Raw genomic sequence first — 21,585 nt, forward strand, 5'->3', positions numbered from 1 at the left:
CTCAGAGACGCCTGTCATGCAAAACACCTGCGACCTGGTAGCTCTCTCAGAAAAGGGAGACGTGTTCCTGCTCCTGCGGGCTCTCTGCACCGTGCAGATGACCTGTGTCTACCCCTGCGCGCGAGTACTTTGCAAGAGCAACTTAGACTCTTGGTAGTTTTTAATTTGCCTTCCCCCCGCAGCCCATTGGTATTTTCCTAAATCAACCCCTTTGAGTTCAACGTTTGCATTTGTGACATTGGGTGATTTGGGGCTTGATTCTGCATTCCCTACTCAGGTCAAACTCCAGTGATCCTGCAAAGGTCTATGCCAGCTCCACTCCCACTGCAGGGGAGGGAGCTCCGTGATTGCAAGATAGGGGATTTGTCTTTGACTGTCTCTTTGCACTGGCAAGAATCAGCCGTCAGCTCCTTCCTGTGCCATCACATAAGGGATAAAGTATCTGGAAAAAGTCCTTCTGGACCAGAAGCGTCTGATTACTGAACTCACACGTGGAACTTTTTTCAGGGAGAACTCACCAGGGGGGTAACAGCCCAGCTCCCCGTCCTGAACACCGCAGATCTCCAGCGATCCACACGCCCAGCCTGTGCAGGTGATGTTGTTATTGCTGTTGCAGGTGCAGCGCTCAGTGCAGGTGTCGTGGGTGAACCAGCTCTCACCCAGCTGTGAGAGAACGGAGAAGCACTTGACTAGATAATCGTAGAAAGTCTATCGACTAGTGTCACCTACGTGTGGTGCTTTGCAAACTTTGGGTCCTGACCCAGTCCTGGGTCACGGAATGGAAGGCGCTGGGTCGCGGCACCTCTGGCCAGCCCCCCCACCGGGCTGTTAAAGTGCCGTCGGCGGTGCTTTTCGGCTAAGGCCGGCTAGTCCCTACCCATTCCCCCACTGCGCAGCACCCCCACAAACTGAGTGCGGGGGTGGGGAGCGATGCCTGTGGGCGAGAGCCACGCAGAGCCGCCTGCGTGCCTCCTCCTAGGAGCCAGACATGCTTCTGGATGTTTCTGGGGCCCAGTGTGGTCTGCAGTGCCAGGACAGGCGGGAAGCCTTCCTCTGCACCCCAGCTCCGCTGCTCACCAGGACCTTCCGGAGGTAAGCCCGTGTCCGAACCCCGTGCCCCAATCCCCTGCCCCAGCCCTGAGCACCCTCCCCATACCCTGCATCCCAAACACTCTGTCCCCGACCCCACCTCAGAGCCTGCACCCCCACCCGAGAGCCCTGAGTCCCTGCCACACCCCAACCCCCTGCCCCAATCCTGAGCCACCCCCAAATCCGGAGCCCTCTGCTGCAGCCCACAGCCCTCAGCCCCAGCCGAGAGCCTGCACCCCCAGCTCAGAGACCTGACCCCTTCCGCACCCCAACCCCGTGCCCCAGCCAGAGCCCCATCCCGCACCCTGAACCCCTCATTCCCGGCCCCACCCCACAGCCCTCACCCCCGCACCACAATCCCCTGCTCAAGCCCTAAGACCCTCCCAAACCCCTCATCCCAGCTCCGCTGCGTCGCTGGTATCAACAATTTTCTTCAACTGGGTCACAAAAACAAGAGTTTCAAAACTCCTGCCCTAGTGGATAATCAAAGGAGTTGAGAACAGTTCAATGCCTTTGATACTCTCCATGCTACGAGCTCCCTCCCTAGTGAGACACTGTGGCCCAGGAGAAGGTGTCTGGGACTGGGACACTTGAGACCTGCGTTCTAGTCTGAGCACTGGCCTGCTGGATGAGCTTACGCAAGCCATTTGACCGCTCGGTGCCTCAGTTTCCCCTTCTGTAAACTGGAGAGAATGATACCGACCTCCTTGGTAAAGCGCTTTGAGATCTGCTCTTGACAAGAGCTAGGAATGGTTATTATTTACATGAACAATTAGATCCACACAACCCACTGACCTGAGCCCAGAGGAAGTTAGTCTCTCTTCATTAATTATGATCAGTTACAGTCACAGTGAAAGAATCTGGGGGTTGTTGTATCTGTGTCTAGGTGCGCAGGGTAACTTGCCTGATGATAGTGGTTGTTTCCATCCACACAACCGCAGCTGCTCTCCGGCACACAGGTGTCTCCACTCAGAACGTAGCCTTCGTTACAGAAACAGCCTTCCACTGGTAAGGAGCTGCAAGGGCTAAACACAGAGGGAGTCACGCAGGTGGAAGGACACCTGCTCCCACAGCTCTTGTACTGGCTTCCTCCCGGACAGGAGATTGCTGCAAGTGAGAAGAAAAACCCACATCACTGAAAGGAAAAGATCCCAAAGCAATTCTCTTGAAACTTCCCCTCTTTGTTCCAGGACAGCAAAGGGTGGTTAGAAAGCTCTGCATATGGTGACTGCTCTGTGCTGAGGTTTTTCTCCAGGGACAGAGTGGAAAGCCTTTGTGCAGGGAATGACAGACAGACAGACAGACTAATGATGCCTGGTTGGGGACCGGTTGTATCCAGGGATCGGAAATAGGCAACAGGATACAAGTCCAGCCTTTCACCTATTGACGTGGATGTCGGCTGAAACGCGCCTCCGGTGGCTTGTCTCTCGCAGCGCAGAGCTGGCTGGTGGCCCGTGGAAAGCAGCCGAGATGGGTCATCGGTGTCCAGTGGCTTTCCACGCTCTGACTCTGGAGAGTCCTGTCCTTCTGCTGGTTGGCCGTTCACTCCCTCCCAGTCTCCACACTTCCCTTGCCCTCTGCACACCTGGCCTTCCCCTCTGCCCCTACCTCCTCCCTTCACTGTCCCCTCTCCCGTCCTCCTCCCTTTGCAGCTAATCCCCTCCCGACAAACCAAACCAACCAACCCAATCCCGGCAGGCCCAGGTCATTTACAATCCAGACCCCTGCTCACTCTGCTTGTGTCTTACTCCCTCCCGCAGCCTGCGCCTGTCTTGCCTAGACAGAGTGGAATGGGGCTTCGGAGCAGGGGCTGTCCTCTGTTGCTTAGACAGTACCGAGAGAAATGGGCCCCCCATTTCATCTGTATATTAGAGTAGGTGCTGCTCTAATATACAGATGAAATCATATGAACAATTTAGGGATAAGGAGGAGACTTTAGTGGGGGCACAATGCCCCAAATCTTCCTACTGCAGAGTTTTTTGCACCTTCCTCTGAAGCAGCTGGTGATGGGGGCCGTCAGAGACAGCATCCTGAGTTTGCTGGCACATGGCTCGTTTCCAAGAAGGCCCTTCCAATGGGGACCGCTTATTGCCTCGATAGGACCTCTCCAGAACAGAGCTCATGCACCCCGTGCACACAAGGTGGGGGAAGGTCGCCAGCTGCCTCCTGGGCAGCAGCTGTTCTAAGGGCTAATGGAGCAATGGTGGCCCTGATTCTCCTCTGGCTGACTCCAGCTTTACACTGGAGTACCTCCATGGACTTCAGTGGCTACTGCTGATTTGCACCAATGGACGTGAGCAAAGACACAGACCCTCTTCCTCTAAAACTGCCAGGCTAGTACCTTTCACAAGGACTTAACATTCCTTCCTAACAATTACAAATAGAAGGGACTGTGGGGAGTTTCACTCGAGTCGCGGCTACTGTTTCTTCCACGGCAGCTCCCCAGACTGGAGACGGTCTTTGGATAAACAGAGTATTTCAACCTCTCAGGCGCTCTTATTTTACCAGCGCTAAATTCGGACAAATTAATACTTAGATGCTTTGTGAGGCTAGATCAGATTCAGTCTGAATATTATACCTAACCTGGCAGGATCCAGTGTAGAACTGGACCAGACTCAGGGCAAGAGAATGGAGAGACCACCCTCAAAGCATGACAGAAGAGGAAAGTGCATGCCGTCAGGGAATACAGGAAGCTCTAATTTGAAGAGCTTCTTGCATGATGAAAGTTGAATTCCAGAACTTAATAGAGATCAATTACAACACTCACGGCACAAAGTATTATTTCTCCATTCTCTGCAGATCCCAGCATTTGTGCACGACTCTGCATAAGCCTGCAGCCCGTTGCATAAGGACACTGTCGGCTCCTTAGTGTGACACATGTCGTAAACACAGTTTTCCAAGAAAATCTCTGGAGCTACTTTGGCGTGACAGTCCTTGAAGATACCTATGTTAAGTCAGGAAAGAAACAGAATCACTGAAGGGAAGATGGAAGAAGCCGAGCGGTGCCACTAACCATCCCCTGTCATGGCAAGGAGTCAGTGCTCCCTGGCCAGTGTAGGCTGACCAGCTCGCTAGACTCAGCCAGACCAAACCTGGAGCTGAATACACCCAAACACTGATGAGATTTGGCTCAGTTTGGCTTAGGCCTGTCTCTACCATTTGCAGGGTAAGTACAACGTCACTCAAAGCGGACACCCTTGTTCTTGATAGAGAGCTAGCAACGCCCTGGTAGTTACTGTTTCCGGAGGAGGCAAGGCCTAAAGCACTTCAGATACCCCTGTAAGAAAGCGGGCAATGGGGACCACCACACTATGTCTCTGCTGCAGCAGAGTGCAAGTTAATGGGAGCTCTGTGCGGGCAGGAGCGGCAGAACGAGGCCCTTGAAGTGCAATGCCCAAATAATCGTCACATCCTGGTGCCATCTCAGTGCACAATCCAGTCCGAGCAGGTAACTCAGGGCAACTCCTGGGGCTTCTAGTTCAGCTTTTCGCACTGGGGGCCATACACATGTCCCTGGGGACTCGGGGCCGTGGTCCCAGGGAGCGAGGTCGGGACGGAGGCAAGGGCAGGCTGTCATTGGGAGTGACTTCAATCAGCTCGCCCAGGACTCAGCCACGGGCATCGTACCTGTCGGGTCGGTGATCATGCCACAAGCTGTGTCCTCCCTCGCTTCGCTCTCCAGCTGGGGGTCACAGACCAGCACTTGGTCAGGGGAGCATCTGGCAAGAGAGAGAAAAGTTTCTGATGAATGTTTCTTTATCTCCCCGGGCCAGATCTGGACAGGACGATGCCACATCTGCCCAGCAGGGACGACTCGATTCCAGCCACAGAGCGGAATCCAGGCTCCCTGAAAGGCTGCGTTCTGCCCCCACCTCCCCCACCACAGGAGGGGGCTCCCATTCCCGCACTGGGCACCTTGGGGTGCTCCACGACTCAATACGGAGTTGAATGAGGGGTGGAACACGCTGCTGCGGGAACCAGTGGATCGGTCCGGCTCCTGACTGGGACAGCAGGTGACCTCCCACCCACCAGCAGGTCTTCCTGGACTGGGGGACAGCAGACCTGCGAAGGCAGATGGTAGCAGGCCAGCCACTCACCGCCTGCTTATGCTCAGCTGGGGAGGGGGCTCTTGGGTGTACGGGAGAGGATGGTTGTGCTCAGCCCCAGGAGGAGCCGAGGTGGTGGACCCCTGGATGGGCGCCCTGTGGCTGAGTAGGCAGCACGCTTTCCTAGAGCTTTTGTAGCAAAGACCCCCTGATTAGCGTCCTTCTGTACGTACATGGTGTTATTCTCTGCCACCTGCCAGCTCTCTCCAAGCTCCGTGGAATCTCCTGCAATGCTGCCATTCGGCTTTAGGTTGTCATCCTTTGCATCGCCATTGTAATTACCTATCCAAAATGAAAACCGTGTAAAATACCTGAAATTCACAACTCCGCAATGCACACTAGCGTGTGGTTGTCAAACACATTGTAATGAACCGGCTAGCGTGTATGTGCACCATGCCCGCTCCGGGAAGGACTACGAACTGCTCCCTGCGCGGCTCAGACACCGCACTGCTCACAGCTGAGGAAGATTCCATGGGAGATTAAATGGTAGGGGTCTGTGTGTTTGGAGCAAATGGTTTGGCGTTCCGATTGTGTCAGATCACATGGTGACTCGGGTAAATGGGTTACAATACAATGAGAACTAACCCGCACCCTTACACTCAAATTCTATCATTTCCGAGGCTTCGAAGCCCTGGGGGTAACACTCAAGGAGACGTCATCCCACGGGGATCCCACGCTTCTCCGCCAGAAGCAAGGAAGCGGTCCTAGGGAATGAGTCGTTGGATGGGAAAACCCAGGACGCTGCCCCTGTAAGGGACCAGGCCTGGGAATTCCTGTAGTGCAGAGCGGGACAGGGCTCCTCTCTCTTCCAGCCAACTGGGAGGAGCTCTCCCTAGAAGGGCAATACATATGCTGGCTTCTCCCTCAGAACAGGGAGAGGCTGACAGGAGAAGGAAGCCAAAGCAAGAAGGCTGAGCTCCAGCTGAGAAGGGCTGGGAACGGTAGCTTCCCCAGGAGCAGATGGGCACAGAAGGAGAGCCCCGGGTGTGGAAGAAGAATCATAGAATCACAGAATATCAGGGTTGGAAGGGACCTCAGCTTTGCACTGTTTCTTTTTAAAAACTAGCCCCAGACGGGAGTGCGCATAGCCACAAACTACACCATCTGCTCAAGAAAGTCCCTCAAAAAGCACAAGAACAAATCCGCAGAGACACACCCCGAGAACTCCGACCAGGGGTATTCTATCTGCGACCCAAGATCCATAAACCTGGAAATCCTGGACGCCCATCATCTCAGGCATTGGCACCCTGACAGCAGGATTGTCTGGCTATGTAGACTCCCTCCTCAGGCCCTATGCTACCAGCACTCCCAGCTATCTTCGAGAGACCACTGACTTCCTGAGGAAACTACAATCCATCGGTGATCTTTCTGAAAACACCATCCTGGCCACTTTGGATGTAGAAGCCCTCTACACCAACATTCCACACAAAGATGGACGACAGGCCATCAGGAACAGTATCCCCGATAACGTCACGGCAAACCTGGTGGCTGAACTTGGTGACTTTGTCCTCACCCATAACTATTTCACATTTGGGGACAATGTATACTTTCAAATCAGCGGCACTGCTATGGGTACCCGCATGGCCCCACAGTATGCCAACATTTTTATGGCTGACTGAGAACAACCCAGGAACCTATCCTTGCAACAAAGCCCGTTGCCAACTGTGTCCGCTTATCTAATCAGGGGACACCATCATAGGGCCTAATCACATCGGCCACACTATCAGAGGCTCGTTCACCTGCACATCTACCAATGTGATAGATGCCATCATGTGCCAGCTATGCCCCTCTACCATGGACATTGGTCAAACCAGACAGGCTCTACGTAAAAGAATAAATGGACACAAATCAGGGGTCAGGAATTATAACATTCAAAAACCAGTCGGAGAACACTTCAATCTCTTTGGTCACTCGATTATAGACCTAAATGTGGCCATACTTCAACAAAAAAAACTTCAAAAACAGACTCTAAAGAGAGACTGCTGAATTGGAATTAATTTGCAAACTGGATACAATTAACTTAGGCTTGAATAAAGACTGGGAGTGGATGTGGCATTACACAAAGTAAAACTATTTCTCCATGTTTATTCCCCTCCACTCCCGCCCCCACTGTTCCTCACACGTTCTTGTCAACAGCTGGAAATGGCCCACCTTCATTATCACTACAAAAGGTTCCCCCTGGCCCCGCTCTCCTGCTGGTAATAGCTCACCTTATCTGACCACTCTTGTTACAGTCTGTATGGTAACACCCATTGTTTCATGTTCTCTGTGTATATAAAATCTCCCCACCGTATTTTCCACTGTATGCATCCGATGAAGTGAGCTGCAGCTCACGAAAGCTTATGCTCAAATAAATTTGTTAGTCTCTAAGGTGCCACAAGTCCTCCTTTTCTCATAGCCACAATGGGGTGCTCAGGAGGGAAGCAGCCCTGATACATCCCTGTTGAACCTGCTGAGCTTCAAGTATTGCCAGGCTTGTCTCCTGGCAATCTAACTGGTCTCTGCTTGCTTCAGAGCGGAGTTTCTCACTCATCACCCACGTGTGTTAACCTGGGGTCTCCTTTGCTGTGTCACTAGATCAGAACTGGGTCTCTTACATGCATCAAATACATGTCTCTGACCTCTCTCTGGCATCTGCTCTATTCCGTCTTGCTGGACTCTCAAGGGCTCCCTGCGATTTGTGTCCTGCACAGCACCCAACATTTGGTTACGCTTGACAAAGAATACCAAAGAATTGTGGAGATTAAACATGAAAAGGACATACACTGGGTTATCTACTCCATCTCCTCGGCTACTTCAGCATTGGTCCCCAGGGGACCATTTTCTAATGCTTTGTCTTGCAGCAGACCCACCTTCTACTGCAGCTGGACAACAAAAAGCAGCTGTAAAAAGAAGGCTCAGTGATCAGAGAAGCCTTTGCCCGTGCTCGGACTGTGACTACGACAGTGCGGAGACAGTATGCATCTGTGAGTGCAAGGAACAAGACAGCAGAGCAGAAAAGCTCAGGACGGCTCCTAAACAGGGATTTGGAAATCTGTCCTGACCCGCAAGAAGGTCCTTAAAGTTTTATTCTCGTTTCCAAGTTGAAAGAAATGAAAAGCATAGATTAGGCCGGATAGTCCCAATCAAAGAGGGACAGACACGCTGCGATGCAAATAAGAGAAAAAAGATACGAGGGGACCTGGACCAGAGGCATCCAGGGTAGGACTGCGATAATATTTAGACTGCGGTTTATGGATGTGTTGAATGTGAGATTCCTCTCCTGTTAAAAATGACATCTGCAGTTGTCATTTCTGACACGAGAGTTAACGCCTGGGTAACCAGATTTCTTGCAAGTTACGTTTGCCAGGTACCCGGACAATGATGGTTCCTTCAATCCAGTGCCCAACATTGCAGTCCATACAAGACAGACTAGATTACTCTGGGATAAACATAAGACGGGACGAAAAAACCCAACCAATCCCCAAACTGCATGATTCATTGAAAAGCTCCTGATCGTATGACTTGACGGTACTCAAGAACAGGGATACTCACCACACAGGCCACAGAGCTGGCCCTTGTAACAACCGGACACTGAGACCTCCACATAGTGATTGCCGTCAAATCTGACCCAGAGACCAAAATCAGTTTCCAAAAGCACGTAGCGCCCGCTGATCTGGACCTTGATCTTGTTTTCAATCACCACGGGCAGGTTCCTTCTGGTGCCATTCACCTGAACAACACGTAGGGAAAGTCTGGTCACGACTAGGTACCCCCATAATTCCCAGGGAATCACCCATGAATAGTCTAGCCAACGAGTTCACTGGCAGGAATGTTCTCATTCACACTGGGAATTTGGAGGAAATCTGACAGAAAGTTCACAGAGAGCCATTTTCAACTGCCAATCCTGAGTATTCTCCGGGGAAGCCTCATTCTAAGAAGCACACCCAACCAATGAGAAAACAGAAACCCACCATGTGACCTTTACGTCCAATCAAATGTCTCGATTTTTGCAGGTCTCAGTTTAAGCATGTCAGATGATTAAAATACTCCTTTTAAATAACATTTCACTTACAGTCACTTTCCTGTTCTTCAGCAAGGAAATCTGAGTTCCATAGACATCCACGTGCACCGACTTTACATAGGAAACTTTGGTATTGGAGCCCCTGTGCTCATTGGTGGTGGACACGTCAAAGGGTGGAAGCCCCCTGGAGCCGTTGCACACTTTGGAGAGGGTGTAAGTGCAGTTTCCCATGAAATGGTGAACTCTGCCATCAAACGTGTAGTAATGCGGGTCCCCTGAGGCACTGCAGGTGGCACGGCCTTAAAAGGAAGAAACGTGGATTTATCCCCTGCAAATCCCTCCCACGTAACTGCACCCCTGTCACCTGCGCTCCACCGAGCACTTCCTGTTGGTGCGCACTTCCTGCACACACCACTTCAGAGCTCACAGAAACAGCATCGACCGGGAACAGAGTGGGGAGGAGGCAGGCAAGCTGCCCCATCCCTAAATGCCATTGTGCTGTAACTGGAAGACATCTGCGAGGTTCCCTGGAAACTCAGGGAAGTCGTCCTCCCTGATGTGGGTCTTGATCTGGTGATGCGGAAACTAGGCTGAGACCTTCCAAACTCATTTTCCCTTCTGATCGGGGACAAGATCTGAACCCTGCTCTCACAGGGGGAGTGGGCCTCGGGAAGAAGCAGGAGTGGTCACCGTCAGGTCATATTAATTTCTGTAAGTGCAGATCTCGAGAGAGGAAGCTCCCATGTATCGCAACCCATTTCGCCACTTGAGAAGCTAAGTGACGAGCACAAGGATCCACTACAAGTCAGTGGCATCCCACGGAATAATAACAAGATGACGTGACTCCCTGTATCCTGCTTTCACCAGAAGTGACCACTTCCTTTTACAACCAATACAGTGTTCATGTTCCTCGGCTATACCCAGCAAAAAGTGATTTCTGAACACCTAGGAAACTGACAATAGCATTGTGGTTGCGTGAAACCCACTGGAAATATCTCATGGATTTTTCAAACTCTGTTACCTAGAAATGGAGGACACAGAACCAAAAATTCATTGTTAAAGAAGAGCACTCTTGGTAGACGTTGAATCTTAGCTCTAACACTAAGGCTTTGGTTCTAAGTTGGAGCCAAACCCAGAAGAGACGTAGTAAACGGAAGCAAATAAGATGTGGTTAAGTGCCTCTGAGAAGAGCTTTTGCAAGCTTGCTCTGTCCGGTCTGACCCCGAGCACTAGGGCTAGCCCCAGGTTGTCCTCCAGCAAGACTCAAAGGCTTAGACAAACCTGCACTAGTTCCACACTTGGCTAGAGCTACCAGCTGCTTTACCATTTGTAAGGTGAAAAGGTTTTGGGTCGCACCGATGGAATAACTCTACCTGGGGGACTGGTCAGCATTACTGTTGGACTTGCCTTCCTAAAACATAAATGTGGAGTTTTCAAACAGCTATTAGGGTGGAAACGTAATCTGCAGTCAGGCACCAATTTCTCACCCCACATGTGAATGGGGAGGAGCTTTGTCCAACACGGAGGAACCCACGTTACCTGTCTGACAGGGCTCTGCTGTCGTTGGAGTTGCTGTGGTCGGGGACTCTCCTGGCAAAATATACAAAGGAAATAACATGAAGAGGTTGGTCACTCTGTTCTGTGAGGAGTAGACTAGGACGACTCTTGAACAGTTTCCTCTTGGACTTTAAATGATCATGTGATCAGGAGAAATGTGATTCGACCAACACTGAGCGCAATTTCAAAACGTAATAGCTCTTAAAACGCCTCACGATAAACAGACGGAACGTGACTTTACCACCTGCCCCCCAACTCCACCCCCAGTCCTCCTCTGTGAGTAGAGAGAAGGATTTATTCTCAGCCACAGTCTCCTAGCAGATTAACCTGTGCTGCTTATTGTGTGGGGCGGAGTGGTCTCCGAAGCAGGGCTTGTTCCTTGCACTGTTGTAGACTCTAACGAGATGATCACAGCATTGGTTGGTGAGGGCCAGGAACCCAGCGTGAGGTTCAGTAACATACACGGTGGGAACTGGGGACCCTTCTCCAAAATGAACCGTTCTGCCTCCCAGATGTTACGTTCTTTGAAACCTCATCTGCACCCAGCCACCGAGTTCACAGCCCACCAGGAAATGTCCAGGAGATTGAGGAAGCACTGAGAGATCCACCTTACCTGGTGGACTGGTGCCTACTGTAGTTGGACTTGAAGTCGTTGAGGCGTCTACTGGAAAAAGATACAAAGACATTCACGTTGAGAGGCTGTTCATGCTGTTCTATGAAAAGTTCTATAGGATAACCCTCGGAAGCTCTTTTTTAGACTGCAGATGACCACGTGTGAGAAATGTGATTCTAGAAACACAGAGCACATGACATGTGCCCAAACAGCACCCAGCATCCAGAGACACGTCATTCTCAGAGACGCCTGTCATGCAAAACACCTGCGACCTGGTAGCTCTCTCAGAAAAGGGAGACGTGTTCCTGCTCCTGCGGGCTCTCTGCACCGTGCAGATGACCTGTGTCTACCCCTGCGCGCGAGTACTTTGCAAGAGCAACTTAGACTCTTGGTAGTTTTTAATTTGCCTTCCCCCCGCAGCCCATTGGTATTTTCCTAAATCAACCCCTTTGAGTTCAACGTTTGCATTTGTGACATTGGGTGATTTGGGGCTTGATTCTGCATTCCCTACTCAGGTCAAACTCCAGTGATCCTGCAAAGGTCTATGCCAGCTCCACTCCCACTGCAGGGGAGGGAGCTCCGTGATTGCAAGATAGGGGATTTGTCTTTGACTGTCTCTTTGCACTGGCAAGAATCAGCCGTCAGCTCCTTCCTGTGCCATCACATAAGGGATAAAGTATCTGGAAAAAGTCCTTCTGGACCAGAAGCGTCTGATTACTGAACTCACACGTGGAACTTTTTTCAGGGAGAACTCACCAGGGGGGTAACAGCCCAGCTCCCCGTCCTGAACACCGCAGATCTCCAGCGATCCACACGCCCAGCCTGTGCAGGTGATGTTGTTATTGCTGTTGCAGGTGCAGCGCTCAGTGCAGGTGTCGTGGGTGAACCAGCTCTCACCCAGCTGTGAGAGAACGGAGAAGCACTTGACTAGATAATCGTAGAAAGTCTATCGACTAGTGTCACCTACGTGTGGTGCTTTGCAAACTTTGGGTCCTGACCCAGTCCTGGGTCACGGAATGGAAGGCGCTGGGTCGCGGCACCTCTGGCCAGCCCCCCCACCGGGCTGTTAAAGTGCCGTCGGCGGTGCTTTTCGGCTAAGGCCGGCTAGTCCCTACCCATTCCCCCACTGCGCAGCACCCCCACAAACTGAGTGCGGGGGTGGGGAGCGATGCCTGTGGGCGAGAGCCACGCAGAGCCGCCTGCGTGCCTCCTCCTAGGAGCCAGACATGCTTCTGGATGTTTCTGGGGCCCAGTGTGGTCTGCAGTGCCAGGACAGGCGGGAAGCCTTCCTCTGCACCCCAGCTCCGCTGCTCACCAGGACCTTCCGGAGGTAAGCCCGTGTCCGAACCCCGTGCCCCAATCCCCTGCCCCAGCCCTGAGCACCCTCCCCATACCCTGCATCCCAAACACTCTGTCCCCGACCCCACCTCAGAGCCTGCACCCCCACCCGAGAGCCCTGAGTCCCTGCCACACCCCAACCCCCTGCCCCAATCCTGAGCCACCCCCAAATCCGGAGCCCTCTGCTGCAGCCCACAGCCCTCAGCCCCAGCCGAGAGCCTGCACCCCCAGCTCAGAGACCTGACCCCTTCCGCACCCCAACCCCGTGCCCCAGCCAGAGCCCCATCCCGCACCCTGAACCCCTCATTCCCGGCCCCACCCCACAGCCCTCACCCCCGCACCACAATCCCCTGCTCAAGCCCTAAGACCCTCCCACACCCCAAACCCCTCATCCCAGCTCCGCTGCGTCGCTGGTATCAACAATTTTCTTCAACTGGGTCACAAAAACAAGAGTTTCAAAACTCCTGCCCTAGTGGATAATCAAAGGAGTTGAGAACAGTTCAATGCCTTTGATACTCTCCATGCTACGAGCTCCCTCCCTAGTGAGACACTGTGGCCCAGGAGAAGGTGTCTGGGACTGGGACACTTGAGACCTGCGTTCTAGTCTGAGCACTGGCCTGCTGGATGAGCTTACGCAAGCCATTTGACCGCTCGGTGCCTCAGTTTCCCCTTCTGTAAACTGGAGAGAATGATACCGACCTCCTTGGTAAAGCGCTTTGAGATCTGCTCTTGACAAGAGCTAGGAATGGTTATTATTTACATGAACAATTAGATCCACACAACCCACTGACCTGAGCCCAGAGGAAGTTAGTCTCTCTTCATTAATTATGATCAGTTACAGTCACAGTGAAAGAATCTGGGGGTTGTTGTATCTGTGTCTAGGTGCGCAGGGTAACTTGCCTGATGATAGTGGTTGTTTCCATCCACACAACCGCAGCTGCTCTCCGGCACACAGGTGTCTCCACTCAGAACGTAGCCTTCGTTACAGAAACAGCCTTCCACTGGTAAGGAGCTGCAAGGGCTAAACGCAGAGGGAGTCACGCAGGTGGAAGGACACCTGCTCCCACAGCTCTTGTACTGGCTTCCTCCCGGACAGGAGATTGCTGCAAGTGAGAAGAAAAACCCACATCACTGAAAGGAAAAGATCCCAAAGCAATTCTCTTGAAACTTCCCCTCTTTGTTCCAGGACAGCAAAGGGTGGTTAGAAAGCTCTGCATATGGTGACTGCTCTGTGCTGAGGTTTTTCTCCAGGGACAGAGTGGAAAGCCTTTGTGCAGGGAATGACAGACAGACAGACAGACTAATGATGCCTGGTTGGGGACCGGTTGTATCCAGGGATCGGAAATAGGCAACAGGATACAAGTCCAGCCTTTCACCTATTGACGTGGATGTCGGCTGAAACGCGCCTCCGGTGGCTTGTCTCTCGCAGCGCAGAGCTGGCTGGTGGCCCGTGGAAAGCAGCCGAGATGGGTCATCGGTGTCCAGTGGCTTTCCACGCTCTGACTCTGGAGAGTCCTGTCCTTCTGCTGGTTGGCCGTTCACTCCCTCCCAGTCTCCACACTTCCCTTGCCCTCTGCACACCTGGCCTTCCCCTCTGCCCCTACCTCCTCCCTTCACTGTCCCCTCTCCCGTCCTCCTCCCTTTGCAGCTAATCCCCTCCCGACAAACCAAACCAACCAACCCAATCCCGGCAGGCCCAGGTCATTTACAATCCAGACCCCTGCTCACTCTGCTTGTGTCTTACTCCCTCCCGCAGCCTGCGCCTGTCTTGCCTAGACAGAGTGGAATGGGGCTTCGGAACAGGGGCTGTCCTCTGTTGCTTAGACAGTACCGAGAGAAATGGGCCCCCCATTTCATCTGTATATTAGAGTAGGTGCTGCTCTAATATACAGATGAAATCATATGAACAATTTAGGGATAAGGAGGAGACTTTAGTGGGGGCACAATGCCCCAAATCTTCCTACTGCAGAGTTTTTTGCACCTTCCTCTGAAGCAGCTGGTGATGGGGGCCGTCAGAGACAGCATCCTGAGTTTGCTGGCACATGGCTCGTTTCCAAGAAGGCCCTTCCAATGGGGACCGCTTATTGCCTCGATAGGACCTCTCCAGAACAGAGCTCATGCACCCCGTGCACACAAGGTGGGGGAAGGTCGCCAGCTGCCTCCTGGGCAGCAGCTGTTCTAAGGGCTAATGGAGCAATGGTGGCCCTGATTCTCCTCTGGCTGACTCCAGCTTTACACTGGAGTACCTCCATGGACTTCAGTGGCTACTGCTGATTTGCACCAATGGACGTGAGCAAAGACACAGACCCTCTTCCTCTAAAACTGCCAGGCTAGTACCTTTCACAAGGACTTAACATTCCTTCCTAACAATTACAAATAGAAGGGACTGTGGGGAGTTTCACTCGAGTCGCGGCTACTGTTTCTTCCACGGCAGCTCCCCAGACTGGAGACGGTCTTTGGATAAACAGAGTATTTCAACCTCTCAGGCGCTCTTATTTTACCAGCGCTAAATTCGGACAAATTAATACTTAGATGCTTTGTGAGGCTAGATCAGATTCAGTCTGAATATTATACCTAACCTGGCAGGATCCAGTGTAGAACTGGACCAGACTCAGGGCAAGAGAATGGAGAGACCACCCTCAAAGCATGACAGAAGAGGAAAGTGCATGCCGTCAGGGAATACAGGAAGCTCTAATTTGAAGAGCTTCTTGCATGATGAAAGTTGAATTCCAGAACTTAATAGAGATCAATTACAACACTCACGGCACAAAGTATTATTTCTCCATTCTCTGCAGATCCCAGCATTTGTGCACGACTCTGCATAAGCCTGCAGCCCGTTGCATAAGGACACTGTCGGCTCCTTAGTGTGACACATGTCGTAAACACAGTTTTCCAAGAAAATCTCTGGAGCTACTTTGGCGTGACAGTCCTTGAAGATACCTATGTTAAGTCAGGAAAGAAACAGAATCACTGAAGGGAAGATGGAAGAAGCCGAGCGGTGCCACTAACCATCCCCTGTCATGGCAAGGAGTCAGTGCTCCCTGGCCAGTGTAGGCTGACCAGCTCGCTAGACTCAGCCAGACCAAACCTGGAGCTGAATACACCCAAACACTGATGAGATTTGGCTCAGTTTGGCTTAGGCCTGTCTCTACCATTTGCAGGGTAAGTACAACGTCACTCAAAGCGGACACCCTTGTTCTTGATAGAGAGCTAGCAACGCCCTGGTAGTTACTGTTTCCGGAGGAGGCAAGGCCTAAAGCACTTCAGATACCCCTGTAAGAAAGCGGGCAATGGGGACCACCACACTATGTCTCTGCTGCAGCAGAGTGCAAGTTAATGGGAGCTCTGTGCGGGCAGGAGCGGCAGAACGAGGCCCTTGAAGTGCAATGCCCAAATAATCGTCACATCCTGGTGCCATCTCAGTGCACAATCCAGTCCGAGCAGGTAACTCAGGGCAACTCCTGGGGCTTCTAGTTCAGCTTTTCGCACTGGGGGCCATACACATGTCCCTGGGGACTCGGGGCCGTGGTCCCAGGGAGCGAGGTCGGGACGGAGGCAAGGGCAGGCTGTCATTGGGAGTGACTTCAATCAGCTCGCCCAGGACTCAGCCACGGGCATCGTACCTGTCGGGTCGGTGATCATGCCACAAGCTGTGTCCTCCCTCGCTTCGCTCTCCAGCTGGGGGTCACAGACCAGCACTTGGTCAGGGGAGCATCTGGCAAGAGAGAGAAAAGTTTCTGATGAATGTTTCTTTATCTCCCCGGGCCAGATCTGGACAGGACGATGCCACATCTGCCCAGCAGGGACGACTCGATTCCAGCCACAGAGCGGAATCCAGGCTCCCTGAAAGGCTGCGTTCTGCCCCCACCTCCCCCACCACAGGAGGGGGCTCCCATTCCCGCACTGGGCACCTTGGGGTGCTCCACGACTCAATACGGAGTTGAATGAGGGGTGGAACACGCTGCTGCGGGAACCAGTGGATCGGTCCGGCTCCTGACTGGGACAGCAGGTGACCTCCCACCCACCAGCAGGTCTTCCTGGACTGGGGGACAGCAGACCTGCGAAGGCAGATGGTAGCAGGCCAGCCACTCACCGCCTGCTTATGCTCAGCTGGGGAGGGGGCTCTTGGGTGTACGGGAGAGGATGGTTGTGCTCAGCCCCAGGAGGAGCCGAGGTGGTGGACCCCTGGATGGGCGCCCTGTGGCTGAGTAGGCAGCACGCTTTCCTAGAGCTTTTGTAGCAAAGACCCCCTGATTAGCGTCCTTCTGTACGTACATGGTGTTATTCTCTGCCACCTGCCAGCTCTCTCCAAGCTCCGTGGAATCTCCTGCAATGCTGCCATTCGGCTTTAGGTTGTCATCCTTTGCATCGCCATTGTAATTACCTATCCAAAATGAAAACCGTGTAAAATACCTGAAATTCACAACTCCGCAATGCACACTAGCGTGTGGTTGTCAAACACATTGTAATGAACCGGCTAGCGTGTATGTGCACCATGCCCGCTCCGGGAAGGACTACGAACTGCTCCCTGCGCGGCTCAGACACCGCACTGCTCACAGCTGAGGAAGATTCCATGGGAGATTAAATGGTAGGGGTCTGTGTGTTTGGAGCAAATGGTTTGGCGTTCCGATTGTGTCAGATCACACGGTGACTCGGGTAAATGGGTTACAATACAATGAGAACTAACCCGCACCCTTACACTCAAATTCTATCATTTCCGAGGCTTCGAAGCCCTGGGGGTAACACTCAAGGAGACGTCATCCCACGGGGATCCCACGCTTCTCCGCCAGAAGCAAGGAAGCGGTCCTAGGGAATGAGTCGTTGGATGGGAAAACCCAGGACGCTGCCCCTGTAAGGGACCAGGCCTGGGAATTCCTGTAGTGCAGAGCGGGACAGGGCTCCTCTCTCTTCCAGCCAACTGGGAGGAGCTCTCCCTAGAAGGGCAATACATATGCTGGCTTCTCCCTCAGAACAGGGAGAGGCTGACAGGAGAAGGAAGCCAAAGCAAGAAGGCTGAGCTCCAGCTGAGAAGGGCTGGGAACGGTAGCTTCCCCAGGAGCAGATGGGCACAGAAGGAGAGCCCCGGGTGTGGAAGAAGAATCATAGAATCACAGAATATCAGGGTTGGAAGGGACCTCAGCTTTGCACTGTTTCTTTTTAAAAACTAGCCCCAGACGGGAGTGCGCATAGCCACAAACTACACCATCTGCTCAAGAAAGTCCCTCAAAAAGCACAAGAACAAATCCGCAGAGACACACCCCGAGAACTCCGACCAGGGGTATTCTATCTGCGACCCAAGATCCATAAACCTGGAAATCCTGGACGCCCATCATCTCAGGCATTGGCACCCTGACAGCAGGATTGTCTGGCTATGTAGACTCCCTCCTCAGGCCCTATGCTACCAGCACTCCCAGCTATCTTCGAGAGACCACTGACTTCCTGAGGAAACTACAATCCATCGGTGATCTTTCTGAAAACACCATCCTGGCCACTTTGGATGTAGAAGCCCTCTACACCAACATTCCACACAAAGATGGACGACAGGCCATCAGGAACAGTATCCCCGATAACGTCACGGCAAACCTGGTGGCTGAACTTGGTGACTTTGTCCTCACCCATAACTATTTCACATTTGGGGACAATGTATACTTTCAAATCAGCGGCACTGCTATGGGTACCCGCATGGCCCCACAGTATGCCAACATTTTTATGGCTGACTGAGAACAACCCAGGAACCTATCCTTGCAACAAAGCCCGTTGCCAACTGTGTCCGCTTATCTAATCAGGGGACACCATCATAGGGCCTAATCACATCGGCCACACTATCAGAGGCTCGTTCACCTGCACATCTACCAATGTGATAGATGCCATCATGTGCCAGCTATGCCCCTCTACCATGGACATTGGTCAAACCAGACAGGCTCTACGTAAAAGAATAAATGGACACAAATCAGGGGTCAGGAATTATAACATTCAAAAACCAGTCGGAGAACACTTCAATCTCTTTGGTCACTCGATTATAGACCTAAATGTGGCCATACTTCAACAAAAAAAACTTCAAAAACAGACTCTAAAGAGAGACTGCTGAATTGGAATTAATTTGCAAACTGGATACAATTAACTTAGGCTTGAATAAAGACTGGGAGTGGATGTGGCATTACACAAAGTAAAACTATTTCTCCATGTTTATTCCCCTCCACTCCCGCCCCCACTGTTCCTCACACGTTCTTGTCAACAGCTGGAAATGGCCCACCTTCATTATCACTACAAAAGGTTCCCCCTGGCCCCGCTCTCCTGCTGGTAATAGCTCACCTTATCTGACCACTCTTGTTACAGTCTGTATGGTAACACCCATTGTTTCATGTTCTCTGTGTATATAAAATCTCCCCACCGTATTTTCCACTGTATGCATCCGATGAAGTGAGCTGCAGCTCACGAAAGCTTATGCTCAAATAAATTTGTTAGTCTCTAAGGTGCCACAAGTCCTCCTTTTCTCATAGCCACAATGGGGTGCTCAGGAGGGAAGCAGCCCTGATACATCCCTGTTGAACCTGCTGAGCTTCAAGTATTGCCAGGCTTGTCTCCTGGCAATCTAACTGGTCTCTGCTTGCTTCAGAGCGGAGTTTCTCACTCATCACCCACGTGTGTTAACCTGGGGTCTCCTTTGCTGTGTCACTAGATCAGAACTGGGTCTCTTACATGCATCAGATACATGTCTCTGACCTCTCTCTGGCATCTGCTCTATTCCGTCTTGCTGGACTCTCAAGGGCTCCCTGCGATTTGTGTCCTGCACAGCACCCAACATTTGGTTACGCTTGACAAAGAATACCAAAGAATTGTGGAGATTAAACATGAAAAGGACATACACTGGGTTATCTACTCCATCTCCTCGGCTACTTCAGCATTGGTCCCCAGGGGACCATTTTCTAATGCTTTGTCTTGCAGCAGACCCACCTTCTACTGCAGCTGGACAACAAAAAGCAGCTGTAAAAAGAAGGCTCAGTGATCAGAGAAGCCTTTGCCCGTGCTCGGACTGTGACTACGACAGTGCGGAGACAGTATGCATCTGTGAGTGCAAGGAACAAGACAGCAGAGCAGAAAAGCTCAGGACGGCTCCTAAACAGGGATTTGGAAATCTGTCCTGACCCGCAAGAAGGTCCTTAAAGTTTTATTCTCGTTTCCAAGTTGAAAGAAATGAAAAGCATAGATTAGGCCGGATAGTCCCAATCAAAGAGGGACAGACACGCTGCGATGCAAATAAGAGAAAAAAGATACGAGGGGACCTGGACCAGAGGCATCCAGGGTAGGACTGCGATAATATTTAGACTGCGGTTTATGGATGTGTTGAATGTGAGATTCCTCTCCTGTTAAAAATGACATCTGCAGTTGTCATTTCTGACACGAGAGTTAACGCCTGGGTAACCAGATTTCTTGCAAGTTACGTTTGCCAGGTACCCGGACAATGATGGTTCCTTCAATCCAGTGCCCAACATTGCAGTCCATACAAGACAGACTAGATTACTCTGGGATAAACATAAGACGGGACGAAAAAACCCAACCAATCCCCAAACTGCATGATTCATTGAAAAGCTCCTGATCGTATGACTTGACGGTACTCAAGAACAGGGATACTCACCACACAGGCCACAGAGCTGGCCCTTGTAACAACCGGACACTGAGACCTCCACATAGTGATTGCCGTCAAATCTGACCCAGAGACCAAAATCAGTTTCCAAAAGCACGTAGCGCCCGCTGATCTGGACCTTGATCTTGTTTTCAATCACCACGGGCAGGTTCCTTCTGGTGCCATTCACCTGAACAACACGTAGGGAAAGTCTGGTCACGACTAGGTACCCCCATAATTCCCAGGGAATCGCCCATGAATAGTCTAGCCAACGAGTTCACTGGCAGGAATGTTCTCATTCACACTGGGAATTTGGAGGAAATCTGACAGAAAGTTCACAGAGAGCCATTTTCAACTGCCAATCCTGAGTATTCTCCGGGGAAGCCTCATTCTAAGAAGCACACCCAACCAATGAGAAAACAGAAACCCACCATGTGACCTTTACGTCCAATCAAATGTCTCGATTTTTGCAGGTCTCAGTTTAAGCATGTCAGATGATTAAAATACTCCTTTTAAATAACATTTCACTTACAGTCACTTTCCTGTTCTTCAGCAAGGAAATCTGAGTTCCATAGACATCCACGTGCACCGACTTTACATAGGAAACTTTGGTATTGGAGCCCCTGTGCTCATTGGTGGTGGACACGTCAAAGGGTGGAAGCCCCCTGGAGCCGTTGCACACTTTGGAGAGGGTGTAAGTGCAGTTTCCCATGAAATGGTGAACTCTGCCATCAAACGTGTAGTAATGCGGGTCCCCTGAGGCACTGCAGGTGGCACGGCCTTAAAAGGAAGAAACGTGGATTTATCCCCTGCAAATCCCTCCCACGTAACTGCACCCCTGTCACCTGCGCTCCACCGAGCACTTCCTGTTGGTGCGCACTTCCTGCACACACCACTTCAGAGCTCACAGAAACAGCATCGACCGGGAACAGAGTGGGGAGGAGGCAGGCAAGCTGCCCCATCCCTAAATGCCATTGTGCTGTAACTGGAAGACATCTGCGAGGTTCCCTGGAAACTCAGGGAAGTCGTCCTCCCTGATGTGGGTCTTGATCTGGTGATGCGGAAACTAGGCTGAGACCTTCCAAACTCATTTTCCCTTCTGATCGGGGACAAGATCTGAACCCTGCTCTCACAGGGGGAGTGGGCCTCGGGAAGAAGCAGGAGTGGTCACCGTCAGGTCATATTAATTTCTGTAAGAGCAGATCTCGAGAGAGGAAGCTCCCATGTATCGCAACCCATTTCGCCACTTGAGAAG

General features: G+C 51.9%; 1 protein-coding gene across 1 annotated transcript in view; it reads right to left on the reverse strand.

Annotated features, from left to right (window-relative positions):
- LOC125642702 (IgGFc-binding protein-like) overlaps positions 1 to 21,585 on the reverse strand; it is a 124,790-nt gene that overhangs the window by 99,095 nt on the left and 4,110 nt on the right. The window contains exons 6-21 of the mRNA XM_075132642.1: positions 20,863 to 21,110; positions 20,343 to 20,520; positions 16,982 to 17,090; positions 16,330 to 16,421; positions 15,470 to 15,646; positions 13,607 to 13,809; positions 12,125 to 12,269; positions 11,369 to 11,419; positions 10,738 to 10,788; positions 9,250 to 9,497; positions 8,730 to 8,907; positions 5,369 to 5,477; positions 4,717 to 4,808; positions 3,857 to 4,033; positions 1,994 to 2,196; positions 519 to 663 (exon numbers count right to left, since the gene is read on the reverse strand). Of these exons, the coding sequence (XP_074988743.1) occupies positions 519 to 663; positions 1,994 to 2,196; positions 3,857 to 4,033; positions 4,717 to 4,808; positions 5,369 to 5,477; positions 8,730 to 8,907; positions 9,250 to 9,497; positions 10,738 to 10,788; positions 11,369 to 11,419; positions 12,125 to 12,269; positions 13,607 to 13,809; positions 15,470 to 15,646; positions 16,330 to 16,421; positions 16,982 to 17,090; positions 20,343 to 20,520; positions 20,863 to 21,110 (2,406 nt within the window). The remainder of the gene's footprint in view (positions 1 to 518; positions 664 to 1,993; positions 2,197 to 3,856; positions 4,034 to 4,716; positions 4,809 to 5,368; positions 5,478 to 8,729; positions 8,908 to 9,249; positions 9,498 to 10,737; positions 10,789 to 11,368; positions 11,420 to 12,124; positions 12,270 to 13,606; positions 13,810 to 15,469; positions 15,647 to 16,329; positions 16,422 to 16,981; positions 17,091 to 20,342; positions 20,521 to 20,862; positions 21,111 to 21,585) is intronic.

The sequence above is a fragment of the Caretta caretta genome, chromosome 9, assembly GCF_965140235.1.
Source record: "Caretta caretta isolate rCarCar2 chromosome 9, rCarCar1.hap1, whole genome shotgun sequence".
NCBI lineage: Eukaryota > Metazoa > Chordata > Testudines > Cheloniidae > Caretta > Caretta caretta.